Genomic DNA, 16,927 nt, shown 5'->3' with positions numbered 1-16,927 from the left:
TTCTGTGTTTTTTTTAGCCTGTGTTGTAAATACAGTGGGAGCAGTCAATTCTGTTTTTTGTGTTGTGGTCAATGGTACAGTTGCAGGAGTACTTGATTGCCCTGTAGGTGTTGATTCTTCAACTGTAGTAAATTTTTCAGCTGTTTTAACTGCGGTTGTAGTAGCTTGTGGTGTGGATATGGAGGTAATGGGTAATATTGTTGTTGGGGGTGTAGTTGACAGAACATTTGTAGTGGTGGCTGTTGCCTTTGTAGTTACTCTTTCATTAATCATAGTAGTTGGAGATAGATTATTGACAGAGGCTGTAGTTTTTGTTGTGGTTGGTGCTGTGGTTGCTGTCACTTTGGTTGTGTACACAGTAGTAGTGGTCAAATCAGTTGACATTGTAGTTGATGATCCAATTGCTGTACCAGTTGTTGCTTCTGTAGCTGTTGGTTCGTCAAGTTTAGGGCTTTGAGATACAGTATTTGCAGAGGCTGTTGTTTGTGTTGTTGGTGCTGTGGTTTCTATAGCTTGTGTTCTGTAGACAGTACTCATGGTCAATTCAGTTGGCATTGAAGATGATGAGCCACTTGTTGTCCAGGTCATTGCTTCTGTAACTGTTGATTCATCAAGTTTAGGGCTTTGAGTTACAGTATTTGCAGAAGCCATTGTTTCTGTTGTTGGTGCTGTGGTTGCTATTGCTTGTGTTGTGTACATAGTACTTGTGGTCAATTCAGTTGGCATTGAAGTTGAGGATCCACTTGTTGTACCAGTCGTTGCTTCTGTAGCTGTTGCTTCATCAAGTTTAGGGCTTGGAGACACACTATTTGCAGAGGCTGTTGTTTCTGTTGTTGGTGCTGTGGTTGCTATTGCTTGTGTTGTGTACATAGTACTCATGGTCAATTCAGTTGGCATTGAAGTTGAGAATCCACTTGTTGTACCAGTCGTTGCTTCTGCAACTGTTGCTTCGTCAAGTTTAGGGCTTTGAGATACACTATTTGCAGAGGCTGTTGTTTCTGTTGTTGGTGCTGTGGTTGCTATAGCTTGGTTTGTGAAAACACTACTCATGGTCAATTCAGTTGGCACTGTACTTGATGATCCACTTGCTGTTCCAGTTGCTGTTTCAGTAATGGTTGATTCCTCAAGTTTAGAGCTTTGAGACAGAGTATTTGAAGTGCCAGGTGTTTCTGTTGTTGGTGATGTTGTACTTGCTGTAGTTTGTGTTGTGTACACAGTAGAAGTGGTCAATTCAGTTGGGGTTGTAGTAGATGGTACACTTGTACTAGCTGGTAGATTTGTTGTTGGTAGTTCCTGAAGTGTCGAAGATGGAGATAGAGTACGATTAGCAGCAGATGTTTCAGCTGTGGTTGGGCTTGTTGTTTCTGCAGCTTGTGTTGTGTGCAATGTAGAAGTGGTCAATTCAGTTGGTGTTGGAGTTGATCGTACAGTAGATTGACTAGTTGTTTCTTCTGTTGTTGTTGGTTCATCCACTGTAGAACTTTGAAATCGAATACTTGTAGCTGCAATTGTTTCGGCTGTTGATGGGCTTGTGGATTCTGCAGCTTGTGGTGTGTACAAATTAGATGTTGTCAATTCAGTTGGGGTTGTAGTTGATGGAATACTTGTACTAGCTGTTGCTTCTATAGTTGTTATTAACTCATGTGTAGTACTTTGAGATACAGTACTTGTAGCCACAGTTGTTTCTGCTGTTGATGGTCTTGTGGTTTCTGCAGCTTGGGTTGTGTACAAAGAAGAAGTGGTCAGTTCAGTTGGTGTTGTAGTTGATGGTGCACTTGTACTTGCTGGTGCTTCTGTAGTTGCTAGTAGCTCAACTGTAGTGCTTTGAGATAGAGGACTTGTAGCCACAGTTGTTTCTGCTGTTGATGGGCTTGTGGTTTCTGCAGCTTGTGTTGTGTACAATGTAGAAGTGGTCAATTCAGTTGGTGTTGTAGTTGATAGTACAGTTGTTTGACGAGTTGTTTCTTCTGTTGTTGTTAGTTCATCCACTGTCATGCTTTGAGATCGAGTACTTGTAGCCGCAGGAGTTTCTACTGTTGATGGGCTTGTGGTTTCTGCAGCTTGTGTTGTGTGCAATGTAGAAGTGGTCAATTCAGAAGGTGTTGTACTTGATTGTACAGTAGATTGACTAGTTGGTTCTTCTGTTGTTGTTAGTTCATCCACTGTAGTAGTCTGAGATCGAGTACTTGTAGAAACAGTTGTTTCTGCTGTTGTTGGGCTTGTGGTTTCAGCAGCTTGTGGTGTGTACAACATAGAAGTGGTCAATGCAGTTGCGCTTGTAGTTGATGCTACACGTGTACTAGCTGTTGCTTCTGTTGTTTTTAGTTCCTGAAGTGTTGAAGTTTGAGATGGAGTACTTGTAGCCACAGTTGTTTTGGCTGTGGTTGGGTTTGTAGTTTCTGCAGCTTGTGTTGTGTGCAATGTAGAAGTGGTCAATTCATTTGGTGTCATAGTTGATGGTACAGTTGTTTGACTACTTGTTTCATCTGTTGTTGTTAGTTCCTCCAGTGTAGTACTGTGTGATAGAGTACTTGTAGCCACAGTTGTTTCAGCTGTTGATGGGCTTGTGGTTTCTGCAGCAAGTCTTGTGTACAAAGAAGAAGTAGTGAATTTAGTTGGTGTTGTAGTTGATGGTACACTTGTACTAGCTGTTGCTTCTGTAGTTGTTAGTAGCTCAACTGTAGTACTTTGCAATAAAGTACTTGGACCCGAAGTCGTTTCTGCTATGGTTGGGCTTGTGGTTTCTGCAGCTTGTGTTGTGTGCAATGTAGAAGTGGTCAATTCAGTTGGTGTTGTCGTTGATGGTACAGTTGTTTGACTTGTTGTTTCGTCTGTTGCTGTTAGTTCATCCACTGTCGTACTTTGTGATCGAGTACTTGTAGCCGCAGTTGTTTCTGCTGTGGTTGGGCTTGTGGTTTCTGCAGCTTGTGTTGTGTGCAATGTAGAAGTGGCCAATTCAGTTGGTGTTGTAGATGAAAGGTCAGTTGTTTGACTCGTTGTTACTTCTGTTGTTGTTAGTTCATCCACTGTAGTACTTTCAGAACGAGGACTTGTAGTCTGTGTTGTTTCTGCTGTTGATGGGCTTGTGGTTTCTGCAGCTTGTGTTTTGTACAAAGTAGAAGTAGTCAATTCAGTTGGTGTTTTACTTGATAGAACAGTTGTTTGACTTGTTGTTTCTTCTGTTGTTGTTAGTTCATCCATTGTCGTACTTTGAGAAAGAGGACTTGTAGTCCATGTTGTTTCTGCTGTTGATGGGCTTGTGGTTTCTGCAGCTTGTGTTGTGTACAAAGTAGAAGTGGTCAATTCAGTTGGTGTTGTAGTTGATAGAACAGTTGTTTGACTTGTTGTTTCTTCTGTTGTTGTTAGTTCATCCACTGTCGTACTTTGAGATCGCGTACTTGTAGCCACAGTTGTTCCTGCTGCGGTAGGGCTTGTGGTTTCTGCCCCTTGTGTTGTGTGCAAATTAGAAATAGTCGATTCAGTTTGCATTATAGTTGATGGTACACTTGTACTAGCTTTTGCTTCTGTAATTGTTAGAAACTCATGTGTAGTACTTTGAGATAGAAGTCTTGTAACCACAGTTATTTCTGCTGTTGATGGGTTTGTGGTTTCTGCCGCTTGTCTTGTGTACAAAGTAGAAGTGGTCAATTCAGTTGGTGTTGTAGTTGATAGTACAGTTGTTTGACTTGATGTTTCTTCTGTTGTTGTTAGTTCATCCACTGTCGTACTTTGAGATCGAGTGCTTGTAGCCACAGTTGTTTTTGCTGTTGATGGGCTTGTGGTTTCTGCAGCTTGTGTTGTGTGCAATGTAGAAGTGGCCAATTCAGTTGGTGTTGTAGATGATAGGTCAGTTGTTTGACTCATTGTTACTTCTGTTGTTGTTAGTTCATCCACTGTAGTACTTTGAGAAAGAGGACTTGTAGTCGATGTTGTTTCTGCTGTTCTTGTGTTTGTCGTTACTGCAGCTTGTGTTGTGTACAATGTAGAAGAGGTCAATTCAGTTGGTGTTGTAGTTGATAGTACAGTTGTTTGACTTGTTCTTTCTTCTGTTGTTGTTATTAGCTCAACTGTAGTACTGTGAGATCGAGTATTTGTAGCCACAGTTGTTTCTGCTGTGGTTGGGCTTGTGGATTCTGCACCTTGTGTTGTGTACAAAGTAGAAATAGTCGATTCAGTTTGTGTTATAGTTGATGGTACATTTGTACTAGCTTTTGCTTCTGTAGTTGTTAGAACCTCAAGTGTAGTACTTTGAGATAGGAGACTTGAAGCCACAGTTGTTTCTGCTGTTGATGGGCTTGTGGTTTCTGCAGCTTGTCTTGTGTACAAAGTAGAAGTGGTCAATTCAGTTGGTGTTGTCGTTGATAATACAGTTGTTTGACTTGTTGTTTCTTCTGTAGTTGTTATTATCTCAACTGTAGTACTTTGAGAGAGAGTACTTGTAGCCGCAGTTGTTTCTGCTGCAGTTGGGCTTGTGGTTTCTGCAGCTTGTGTTGTGTGCAATGTAGAAGTGGTCAAGTCAGTTGGTGTTGTAGTTGATGGAACAGTTGTTTGACTTGTTGTTTCTTCTGTTGTTGTTAGTTCATCCACTGTCGTACTTTGAGAAAGAGGAATTGTAGTCCATGTTGTTTCTGCTGTTGATGGGCTTGTGATTTCTGCAGCTTGTGTTGTGTACAAAGTAGAAGTGGTCAATTCAGTTGGTGTTGTAGTTGATAGAACAGTTGTTTGACTTGTTGTTTCTTCTGTTGTTGTTAGTTCATCCACTGTCGTACTTTGAGATTGAGTTCTTGTAGCAGCAGTTGTTTCTGCTGTGGTTGGGCTTGTGGTTTCTGCAGCTTGTGTTGTGTGCAATGTAGAAGTGGTCAATTCAGTTGGTGTTGTAGATGATAGGTCAGTTGTTTGACTCATTGTTACTTCTGTTGTTGTTAGTTCATCCACTGTAGTACTTTGAGAAAGAGGACTTGTAGTCGATGTTGTTTCTGCTGTTCTTGTGTTTGTTGTTACTGCAGCTTGTGTTGTGTACAAAGTAGAAGAGGTCAATTCAGTTGGTGTTGTAGTTGCTAGTACAGTTGTTTGACTTGTTCTTTCTTCTGTTGTTGTTATTAGCTCAACTGTAGTACTTTGTGATCGAGTACTTGTAGCCGCAGTTGTTTCTGCTGTGGTTGGGCTTGTGGTTTCTGCAGCTTGTGTTGTGTCCAATGTAGAAGTGGTCAATTCAGTTGGTGTTGTATTTGATGGTACACTTGTACTAGCTGTTGCTTCTGTACTTGTCAGTAGCTCAACTGTAGTACTTTGAGAGAGAATACTTGTAGCCGCATTTGTTTCTGCTGTGGTTGGGCTTGTGGTTTCTGCAGCTTGTGTTGTGTACAAAGTAGAAGTGGTCAATTCAGTTGGTGTTGTAGTTGATAGAACAGTTGTTTGACTTGTTGTTTCTTCTGTTGTTGTTAGTTCATCCACTTTCGTACTTTGAGAAAGAGGACTTGTAGTCCATGTTGTTTCTGCTGTTGATGGGCTTGTGGTTTCTGCAGCTTGTGTTGTGTACAAAGTAGAAGTGGCCAATTCAGTTGGTGTTGTAGTTGATAGTACAGTTGTTTGACTTGTTTCTTCTGTTGTTTTTAGTTCATCCACTGTCGTACTTTGAGATCGAGTACTTGTAGCCGCAGTTGTTTCTGCTGTGGTTGGGCTTGGGGTTTCTGCAGCTTGTGTTGTGTGCAATGTAGAAGTGGTCAATTCAGTTGGTGTTGTATTTGATGGTACACTTGTACTAGCTGTTGCTTCTCTACTTGTCAGTAGCTCAACTGTAGTACTTTGAGAGAGAATACTTGTAGCCGCATTTGTTTCTGCTGTGGTTGGGCTTGTGGTTTCTGCAGCTTGTGTTGTGTACAAAGTAGAAGTGGTCAATTCAGTTGGTGTTGTACTTGATAGAACAGTTGTTTGACTTGTTGTTTCTTCTGTTGTTGTTAGTTCATCCACTGTCGTACTTTGAGATTGAGTTCTTGTAGCAGCAGTTGTTTCTGCTGTGGTTGGGCTTGTGGTTTCTGCAGCTTGTATTGTGTGCAAAGTAGAAATAGTCGATTCAGTTTGTGTTATAGTTGATGGTACACTTGTACTAGCTTTTGCCTTTGTAGTTGTTAGAACCTCAAGTGTAGTACTTTGAGATAGAAGACTTGAAGCCACAGTTGTTTCTGCTGTTGAAGGGCTTGTGGTTTCTGCAGCTTGTCTTGTGTACAAAGTAGAAGTGTTCAATTCAGTTGGTGTTGTCGTTGGTAGTACAGTTGTTTGACTTGTTTCTTTTGTTGTTGTTAGTTCTTCCACTGTTGTACTTTGTGATCGAGTACTTGTAGTCGCAGTTGTTTCTGCTGTGTTTGGGCTTGTTGTTTCTGCAGCTTGTGTTATGTGCAATGTAGAAGTGGTCATTTCTGTTGATGTTGTAGATGATAGTTCAGTTGTTTGACGAGTTGTTTCTTCTGTTGTTGTTAGTTCATCCATTGCCGTACTTTGAGAAAGAGGACTTGTAGTCCGTGTTGTTTTTGCTGTTGATGGGCTTGTGGTTTCTGCAGCTTGTGTTGTGTACAAAGTAGAAGTGGTAATTTCAGTTGGTGTTGTATTTGATGGTACACTTGTACTAGCTGTTGCTTCTGTAGTTTTTAGTAGCTCAACTGTAGTACTTTGAGAGACAGTACTTGTAGCCGCAGTTGTTTCTGCTACAGTTGGGCTTGTGGTTTCTGCACCTTGTGTTGTGTACAAAGTAGAAATAGTCGATTCAGTTTGTGTTAAAGTTGATGGTACATTTGTACTAGCTTTTGCTTCTGTAGTTGTTAGAACCTCAAGTGTAGTACTTTGAGATAGAAGACTTGAAGCCACAGTTGTTTCTGCTGTTGAAGGGCTTGTGGTTTCTGCAGCTTGTCTTGTGTACAAAGTAGAAGTGGTCAATTCAGTTGGTGTTGTCGTTGATAATACAGTTGTTTGACTTGTTGTTTCTTCTGTAGTTGTTATTATCTCAACTGTAGTACTTTGAGAGACAGTACTTGTAGCCGCAGTTGTTTCTGCTGCAGTTGGGCTTGTGGTTTCTGCAGCTTGTGTTGTGTGCAATGTAGAAGTGGCCAATTCAGTTGGTGTTGTACATGATAGGTCAGTTGTGTGACTCGTTGTTACTTCTGTTGTTGTTAGTTCATCCACTGTAGTACTTTGAGAAAGAGGACTTGTAGTCGATGTTGTTTCTGCTGTTCTTGGGTTTGTTGTTACTGCAGCTTGTGTTGTGTACAAAGTAGAAGAGGTCAGTTCAGTTGGTGTTGTAGTTGCTAGTACAGTTGTTTGACTTGTTCTTTCTTCTGTTGTTGTTATTAGCTCAACTGTAGTACTTTGTGATCGAGTACTTGTAGCCGCAGTTGTTTCTGCTGTGGTTGGGCTTGTGGTTTCTGCAGCTTGTGTTGTGTGCAATGTAGAAGTGGTCAATTCAGTTGGTGTTGTATTTGATGGTACACTTGTACTAGCTGTTGCTTCTGTACTTGTCAGTAGCTCAACTGTATTACTTTGAGAGAGAATACTTGTAGCCGCATTTGTTTCTGCTGTGGTTGGGCTTGTGGTTTCTGCAGCTTGTGTTGTGTACAAAGTAGAAGTGGTCAATTCAGTTGGTGTTGTAGTTGATAGAACAGTTGTTTGACTTGTTGTTTCTTCTGTTGTTGTTAGTTCATCCACTGTCGTACTTTGAGAGAGAGTACTTGTAGCCGCAGTTGTTTCTGCTGTGGTTGGGCTTGGGGTTTCTGCAGCTTGTGTTGTGTGCAATGTAGAAGTGGTCAATTCAGTTGGTGTTGTATTTGATGGTACACTTGTACTAGCTGTTACTTCTGTACTTGTCAGTAGCTCAACTGTAGTACTTTGAGAGAGAATACTTGTAGCCGCATTTGTTTCTGCTGTGGTTGGGCTTGTGGTTTCTGCAGCTTGTGTTGTGTACAAAGTAGAAGTGGTCAATTCAGTTGGTGTTGTAGTTGATAGAACAGTTGTTTGACTTGTTGTTTCTTCTGTTGTTGTTAGTTCATCCACTGTCGTACTTTGATAAAGAGGACTTGTAGTCCATGTTGTTTCTGCTGTTGATGGGCTTGTGGTTTCTGCAGCTTGTGTTGTGTACAAAGTAGAAGTGGTCAATTCAGTTGGTGTTGTAGTTGATAGAACAGTTGTTTGACTTGTTGTTTCTTCTGTTGTTGTTAGGTCATCCACTGTCGTACTTTGAGATTGAGTTCTTGTAGCAGCAGTTGTTTCTGCTGTGGTTGGGCTTGTGGTTTCTGCAGCTTGTGTTGTGTGCAATGTAGAAGTGACCAATTCAGTTGGTGTTGTAGATGATAGGTCAGTTGTTTGACTCATTGTTACTTCTGTTGTTGTTAGTTCATCCACTGTAGTATTTTGAGAAAGAGGACTTGTAGTCGATGTTGTTTCTGCTGTTCTTGGGTTTGTTGTTACTGCAGCTTGTGTTGTGTACAAAGTAGAAGAGGTCAATTCAGTTGGTGTTGTAGTTGCTAGTACAGTTGTTTGACTTGTTCTTTCTTCTGTTGTTGTTATTAGCTCAACTGTAGTACTTTGTGATCGAGTACTTGTAGCCGCAGTTGTTTCTGCTGTGGTTGGGCTTGTGGTTTCTGCAGCTTGTGTTGTGTCCAATGTAGAAGTGGTCAATTCAGTTGGTGTTGTATTTGATGGTACACTTGTACTAGCTGTTGCTTCTGTACTTGTCAGTAGCTCAACTGTAGTACTTTGAGAGAGAATACTTGTAGCCGCATTTGTTTCTGCTGTGGTTGGGCTTGTGGTTTCTGCAGCTTGTGTTGTGTACAAATTAGAAGTGGTCAATTCAGTTGGTGTTGTAGTTGATAGAACAGTTGTTTGACTTGTTGTTTCTTCTGTTGTTGTTAGTTCATCCACTGTCGTACTTTGAGATTGAGTTCTTGTAGCAGCAGTTGTTTCTGCTGTGGTTGGGCTTGTGGTTTCTGCAGCTTGTATTGTGTGCAAAGTAGAAATATTCGATTCAGTTTGTGTTATAGTTGATGGTACACTTGTACTAGCTTTTGCCTCTGCAGTTGTTAGAACCTCAAGTGTAGTACTTTGAGATAGAAGACTTGAAGCCACAGTTGTTTCTGCTGTTGAAGGGCTTGTGGTTTCTGCAGCTTGTCTTGTGTACAAAGTAGAATTGGTCAATTCAGTTGGTGTTGTCGTTGATAGTACAGTTGTTTGACTTGTTTCTTTTGTTGTTGTTAGTTCTTCCACTGTTGTACTTTGAGATCGAGTACTTGTAGTCGCAGTTGTTTCTGCTGTGTTTGGGCTTGTTGTTTCTGCAGCTTGTGTTGTGTGCAATGTAGAAGTGGTCATTTCTGTTGATGTTGTAGATGATAGTTCAGTTGTTTGACGAGTTGTTTCTTCTGTTGTTGTTAGTTCATCCATTGCCGTACTTTGAGAAAGAGGACTTGTAGTCCGTGTTGTTTCTGCTGTGGTTGGGCTTGTGGTTTCTGCAGCTTGTGTTGTGTACAAAGTAGAAGTGGTCAATTCAGTTGGTGTTGTATTTGATGGTACAGTTGTTTGACTTGTTCTTTCTTCTGTTGTTGTTATTAGCTCAACTGTAGTACTGTGAGATCGAGTATTTGTAGCCACAGTTGTTTCTGCTGTGGTTGGGCTTGTGGATTCTGCACCTTGTGTTGTGTACAAAGTAGAAATAGTCGATTCAGTTTGTGTTATAGTTGATGGTACACTTGTACTAGCTGTTGCTTCTGTAGTTGTTAGTAGCTCAACTGTAGTACTTTGAGAGAGAATACTTGTAGCCGCAGTTGTTTCTGCTGTAGTTGGGCTTGTGGTTTCTGCAGCTTGTGTTGTGTGCAATGTAGAAGTGGCCAATTCAGTTGGTGTTGTAGATGATAGGTCAGTTGTTTGACTCGTTGTTACTTCTGTTGTTGTTAGTTCATCCACTGTAGTACTTTGAGAAAGAGGACTTGTAGTCGATGTTGTTTCTGCTGATCTTGGCTTTGTTGTTACTGCAGCTTGTGTTGTGTACAAAGTAGAAGAGGTCAATTCAGTTGGTGTTGTAGTTGCTAGTACAGTTGTTTGACTTGTTCTTTCTTCTGTTGTTGTTAGTAGCTCAGCTTTAGTACTTTGTGATCGAGTACTTGTAGCCGCAGTTGTTTCTGCTGTGGTTGGGCTTGTGGTTTCTGCAGCTTGTGTTGTGTGCAATGTAGAAGTGGTCAGTTCAGTTGGTGTTGTATTTGATGGTACACTTGTACTAGCTGTTGCTTCTGTACTTGTCAGTAGCTCAACTGTAGTACTTTCAGAGAGAATACTTGTAGCCGCATTTGTTTCTGCTGTGGTTGGGCTTGTGGTTTCTGCAGCTTGTGTTGTGTACAAAGTAGAAGTGGTCAATTCAGTTGGTGTTGTAGTTGATAGAACAGTTGTTTGACTTGTTGTTTCTTCTGTTGTTGTTAGTTCATCCACTGTCGTACTTTGAGAAAGAGGACTTGTAGTCCATGTTGTTTCTGCTGTTGATGGGCTTGTGGTTTCTGCAGCTTGTGTTGTGTACAAAGTAGAAGTGGTCAATTCAGTTGGTGTTGTAGTTGATAGAACAGTTGTTTGACTTGTTGTTTCTTCTGTTGTTGTTAGTTCATCCACTGTCGTACTTTGAGATTGAGTTCTTGTAGCAGCAGTTGTTTCTGCTGTGGTTGGGCTTGTGGTTTCTGCAGCTTGTGTTGTGTACAAAGTAGAAGTGGTCAATTCAGTTGGTGTTGTAGTTGATAGAACAGTTGTTTGACTTGTTGTTTCTTCTGTTGTTGTTAGTTCATCCACTGTCGTACTTTGAGAAAGAGGACTTGTAGTCCATGTTGTTTCTGCTGTTGATGGGCTTGTGGTTTCTGCAGCTTGTGTTGTGTACAAAGTAGAAGTGGTCAATTCAGTTGGTGTTGTAGTTGATAGAACAGTTGTTTGACTTGTTGTTTCTTCTGTTGTTGTTAGTTCATCCACTGTCGTACTTTGAGATTGAGTTCTTGTAGCAGCAGTTGTTTCTGCTGTGGTTGGGCTTGTGGTTTCTGCAGCTTGTGTCGTGTGCAATGTAGAAGTGGCCAATTCAGTTGGTGTTGTAGATGATAGGTCAGTTGTTTGACTCATTGTTACTTCTGTTGTTGTTAGTTCATCCACTGTAGTACTTTGAGAAAGAGGACTTGTAGTCGATGTTGTTTCTGCTGTTCTTGGGTTTGTTGTTACTGCAGCTTGTGTTGTGTACAAAGTAGAAGAGGTCAATTCAGTTGGTGTTGTAGTTGCTAGTACAGTTGTTTGACTTGTTCTTTCTTCTGTTGTTGTTATTAGCTCAACTGTAGTACTTTGTGATCGAGTATTTGTAGCCACAGTTGTTTCTGCTGTGGTTGGGCTTGGGGTTTCTGCAGCTTGTGTTGTGTGCAATGTTGAAGTGGTCAATTCAGTTGGTGTTGTATTTGATGGTACACTTGTACTAGCTGTTGCTTCTGTACTTGTCAGTAGCTCAACTGTAGTACTTTGAGAGAGAATACTTGTAGCCGCATTTGTTTCTGCTGTGGTTGGGCTTGTGGTTTCTGCAGCTTGTGTTGTGTACAAAGTAGAAGTGGTCAATTCAGTTGGTGTTGTAGTTGATAGTACAGTTGTTTGACTTGTTGTTTCTTCTGTTGTTTTTAGTTCATCCACTGTCGTACTTTGAGATCGAGTACTTGTCGCCGCCGTTGTTTCTGCTGTGGTTGGGCTTGGGGTTTCTGCAGCTTGTGTTGTGTGCAATTTAGAAGTGGTCAATTCAGTTGGTGTTGTATTTGATGGTACACTTGTACTAGCTGTTGCTTCTGTACTTGTCAGTAGCTCAACTGTAGTACTTTGAGAGAGAATACTTGTAGCCGCTTTTGTTTCTGCTGTGGTTGGGCTTGTGGTTTCTGCAGCTTGTGTTGTGTACAAAGTAGAAGTGGTCAATTCAGTTGGTGTTGTAGTTGATAGAACAGTTGTTTGACTTGTTCTTTCTTCTGTTGTTAGTTCATCCACTGTCGTACTTTGAGATCGAGTACTTGTAGCTACCGTTGTTTCTGCTGTTAATTGGCTTGTGGTTTCTGCAGCTTGTGTTGTGTACAAAGTAGAAGTGCCCCATTCAGTTGGTGTTGTAGTTGATGGTACTCTTGTACTAGCTGTTGCTTCTGTAGTTGTTATTAACTCATGTGTAGTACTTTTCGATAGAGTACTTGTAGCCATAGTTGCTTCTGCTGTTGATGGGCTTGTGGTTTCTGCAGCTTGTGTTGTGTACAAAGAAGTTTTCAGTTCAGTTGGTGTTGTAGTTGATAGTACAGTTGTTTGACGAGATGTTTCTTCTGTTGTTGTTAGTTCATCCACTGTAGAACTTTGAGATCGAGTACTTGTAGCTGCAGTTGTTTCTGCTGTGGTTGGGCTTGTGGTTTCTGCAGCTTGTGTTGTGTACAAAGTAGAAGTGGTCAATTCAGTTGGTGTTGGAGTAGATGGTACAGTTGTTTCACTAGTTGTTTCTTCATTTGTTGTTGGTTCCTCGTATGTTGTAGTTTGTGACAGATGCATTTCTGCTGTTGTTGTTGTTGTTGTTGTGGCTGTTGCTGCTTGTGTTCTGTACACACTAAGCACCAGCCATATCCATACTGTTACATGTATAGAACTTATATTAATTTTTGCACTGAAATAAATACATTAATATTCATTTGTTGTTTATCTCAAATTAACTGTCTTTTTTCCCTCTGGCACTCATTACACCATGTAACAGAAATCTCATGAAGATGATTCCTTCACATTCGAGCCATTCCATCCCCTCATCATTTAAAACATCCATTTATTGACGCAATCCTTTTAAATATATATATATATTTTTCTGTGCTATAGTTCAGTTCTCTCTCTCTCTATCTCTCTCTCTCTCACACACACACACACACACATACACACACACACACTTTTAACATTTATTATATTTGATAAAAAATGAATACTTGAAAAAAGAAATCTAACATATGTTATCCCTATATGTTTACATTGTGTTTGTAACATAAATCATGATTGATGTCATTTTTAAAATGTACTTAACATGTCATTAATTTATTATAATAATAATAATAATAATAATAATAATAATAATAATAATACATGCATTCCTTCAATATTATTGTCAGTATAGTATACTGATTCATTCAGTATTAAAATGAAAGATCAGGTCTACTTACATATCGGCCAGTGAGTCATGTACCTGATGCCATTATACTTAGAAAATGCAAACCTGTTGGTATTCAGTGAAATAAGAGTTTTAGTTGTCTTGGATGTGTCCAACAGATATTATTTAATGCTCAAAACATCTAATTAAACATTTAAATTGATTTTTTTCAATGCTCTAAATTTTCTCAATAAAAATGTGAACAAAAAACATATATATTTATCACCTTATTTCATTCTTTAAAGTCATAACTCCCCAATCTCAAAAGATAATTTGTTCTCTGTAACGCTCTCTCACCAACAGCCTTAATGACAACAGAGTCAGTCTTGGAAAATGATTTACCCAAAATGTAAGCTGACTTTATAAGGAGTGACTATAGGTGTTCCTCAGGAGGTGTCTTCACCTTTTCATGACAATACAGTATGCTATTGTTATGCAACTTGACAATAATGGGTGTTTCCCCATTCAGAGATGTTAATCAGAAACAGAATTATCTAAATCTTTCATCAGTTTGACCTCATTTGCAATGACGACAAATTTGTTGTTGTATTCATCTGTAAAATTACATCCCTAACCCAGACAACAGCACATTATTGACTTGTCAGTTTAGCTACAAATGCACTTTTATAGTGATGTGATTTTTATGTACAACTTGTTAGAAATGTGCATTACTGGAATACATACTGCATTACTCTCAAGATCTAATTGTAATATTTATTATAATGGTAATGCTGTATATTTAAGGAACACATTTGGGGTTAACTAATTTATTGTTCTTTGTTCAATAAAGCCCCTATTAGACACTTTCAAGTGGTTTGTCCACAATGAATTGGACTTTATTCATAAACACTTGTATTGGTTCATAATTAGGGATCTGTTATATAGCAAACTAACAATAATAACTAATAAGTCATTAAAAATAATTATCATACACATTATCAACCATTAATTAATTATCTAAGTTTACATATTTGTGCATATTCTTAATATTTTATTTGTCTCGGTTTTGGCTGGTGTCAGGTGACTTCTGCAGGCTTCTGAAGGCATTAAGACTACAATATGTCCCATATTTTAGTTTTATACAAAATTCCATTTTAATACTTTAAATTAAACTGCATTAATGTTCAGTTTTGCTGCCATTGCTGCCACACCAGAAAAAGGAAAACGGATCAGTATCACATTACAGTGTGAAGGTTTATTGTTATAACAAGACGTTTTCATGTTATTACAACATACAATCTTATCACGTTATAACAATAAACTGTTCTTGCTATAACAATACAGCATTTTTCTTGTTATGACATGATACATTATTATTAACATGTTTCACATTATAACAAGATAATTTATAGCGGAGCTCCAGCGGAGCACCATACCTAAGAAAAAATGGTAAACCCATCGAGTCGATTTTTTGTGGTGTGTATGTGTACCACCAGTCATACACACCGCCTAGTGGTCAGTGTTAGTAATTACCAGTCATACACACCGCTTCGTGGCCAGTGTTAGCCAGTAAAGAAATAAAGCAAAAGAGACTGGCTATGATATAAGAAGATTCTACAACCCAGAAACAGATGGGAGCTCCGCTTTTAGGCAGTGCCTAAATCTACATGTTATTGTTTGATTATAACTTGAAACTCATGTCTGAATGAAGACATGGTGTGTTGAAAACAGAGGCTCTTTTGAAGAAGAAGAAGAAGAACAACAACAACAACAGCAACTTTATTCATCATATGTACACTTGTGAAATTCCTCTCTGCAATTAACCCATCTGAAGCAGTGAGCACACACCTGCACACACATATGAGCAATGAGCACACACACATACCCAGAGCAGCGGGCAGCCATGCTAACAGTGCCCAGGGAGCAGTTGGTGGGTAGGTGCCTCACTCAAGGGCACCTCAGACTAAGGCCACCCCAAGTTAACCTCACCACATATCTTTGAACTGTGGGGGAAACCGGAGCACCCAGAGGAAACCCACACAGACAAGTCGGCTGCTGGGCTCAAAACCAGAACCTTCTTGCTGTGAGGTGACAGTGCTAACCACTACACCACCATGCCGTGAGGCTCATTTACATGATTTGATTCTACTTCATGCTTGGGTTGAGACATATTGTAATAAGTATGTGTAAGATAAATAGTATATTGTTATAAAAAGAAAAAATACTTATTATAATGTGATAAGCGTTTGTCATATTAAAAAAAATAAAATATTTTGTTAAAACATGAAAAGGATTCAAGATTCTAGAGAGATTTATTGTCAATATATCCATATACAAGTATATGGTGGATTGAAATATAATTTCCATCAGGCTCCCCATGGTGCAATTATAAAGAAAAAGAACAGGAAAAAATGATTACAAAACAAGATTTTGTAGTGCACTCATGAATGTATGCATAATTCACCTTCATAATTGTGTTTGTTACAGCATTGCCATGCAGGTTGCTCAGCTGTTCGTTACAGCATTGTCATGCAGGTTTTGCTCAGCTCTTTGTTAAGCACTTGTTTATAAATTCACCGTCTTGAATGTTGTGCTTCCGATAATAGTTGCAGTCCCTTTAAGGAACCTGGTTATGTTTTGACACGCTGCTTTTCTGTTCATGCGCAGCGCCATGTTTGAGATATACTTTTAGTGTTAATAAAAACGACTCACGGCTCTGAGTCTGAAATGTGAGAAGTTGTCAGTTTTCTCATTACAAACGCAACTTCAACACTGGTGACCCCGACGTATCCAGAATGACATGGCCGCCAACACTGTGTCTCTAAAGCTCCCAGAATTCTGGGAATCTTTGGCGTCAGCGTGGTTCGCACAGACTGAGGCACAGTTCGCCTTGCGTGAGATCACCGCCGATGACACTAAATATTACTACGTGGTGTCTGCCCTCGGGAGATTCTACTGCATCGAGAGTGGTGAGCCTTCTTAAACGTCCTCCTGCAGAAAGGAAATATAATACACTGAAGGAACATTTACTTAAAATGTTCGAGCTGTCTGATGCTGAGAGGGCCAGCAGGCTTTTCTCCCTTCATGGGCTGGGTGACAGCAAACCCTCCGAACTCATGGACAGAATGCTCGATCTGCTCGGTGAACACAAACCAGATTTTCTTTTCCTGCACCTTTTCCTGCGCCAACTGCCTACTCAAGTGAGGGCTGCTTTAGCCAACACTGCCATCACTGATTGCCAAGAACTGGTGGCGAGCAATTCCAGCGTTATGGACGTGACACTTGAACTCAAAATGGCAACAAATGACCCAGTGCATGTTTTATTGTCTCCCAGTATTTAAACAGGTGTTGCATATTTTAAGGCTGTACCATACTGGAGAAGTGATAGAACAAGAACAATTCCCATAGTACATCTAGGGCATGCCAGAAAATGCCAATAAAAGATGCGTTATGGATGTGACAGAAAAAGTATCACTTTTCTTGGGTGACTGTACATTTTTATCAAACTCTGTGAAATTGTAAACCTAATGTCGAAATGGAGATATCCATTTGATAGAGGGGTCCAAGGTGAATATTAAAAACATCTTTCTTTAAAATATTTTGTATTTCATGCAGAGTTTCGGAAGGAAAAGTCAGCGTTATGGATGTGATGAAATTCCGTTACGGGTGTGACACGTCTGAAATAGACATGGCATATGTTTAGAAAATCAGCAATTTAACCACCATAACCCTTTGAAAAACTCTCTAAATATCAGCTAAAACTATCAAAGTTCTTAAATAATATTTAGGATG

General features: G+C 39.8%; 1 protein-coding gene across 1 annotated transcript; it reads right to left on the bottom strand.

The window, feature by feature from the left end:
- Positions 1-715: 715 nt before the first annotated feature.
- LOC132888961 (mucin-2-like) lies at positions 716-15,808 on the bottom strand. The gene is made up of 8 exons (XM_060925043.1): positions 15,762-15,808; positions 10,555-10,642; positions 8,916-9,072; positions 6,958-7,073; positions 5,482-5,541; positions 3,903-3,981; positions 869-1,544; positions 716-776 (listed from the first exon to the last, which is right to left on the bottom strand). The coding sequence occupies exons 1-8, from the start codon at positions 15,806-15,808 to the stop codon at positions 716-718; spliced, it is 1,284 nt and encodes a 427-aa protein (XP_060781026.1).
- Positions 15,809-16,927: the final 1,119 nt, after the last annotated feature.

The sequence above is a fragment of the Neoarius graeffei genome, chromosome 7, assembly GCF_027579695.1.
Source record: "Neoarius graeffei isolate fNeoGra1 chromosome 7, fNeoGra1.pri, whole genome shotgun sequence".
NCBI classification, from domain to species: domain Eukaryota; kingdom Metazoa; phylum Chordata; class Actinopteri; order Siluriformes; family Ariidae; genus Neoarius; species Neoarius graeffei.
The sequence above is the reverse complement of the archived record's forward strand: the minus strand, read 5'-3'. Positions and strand labels throughout refer to the sequence as shown.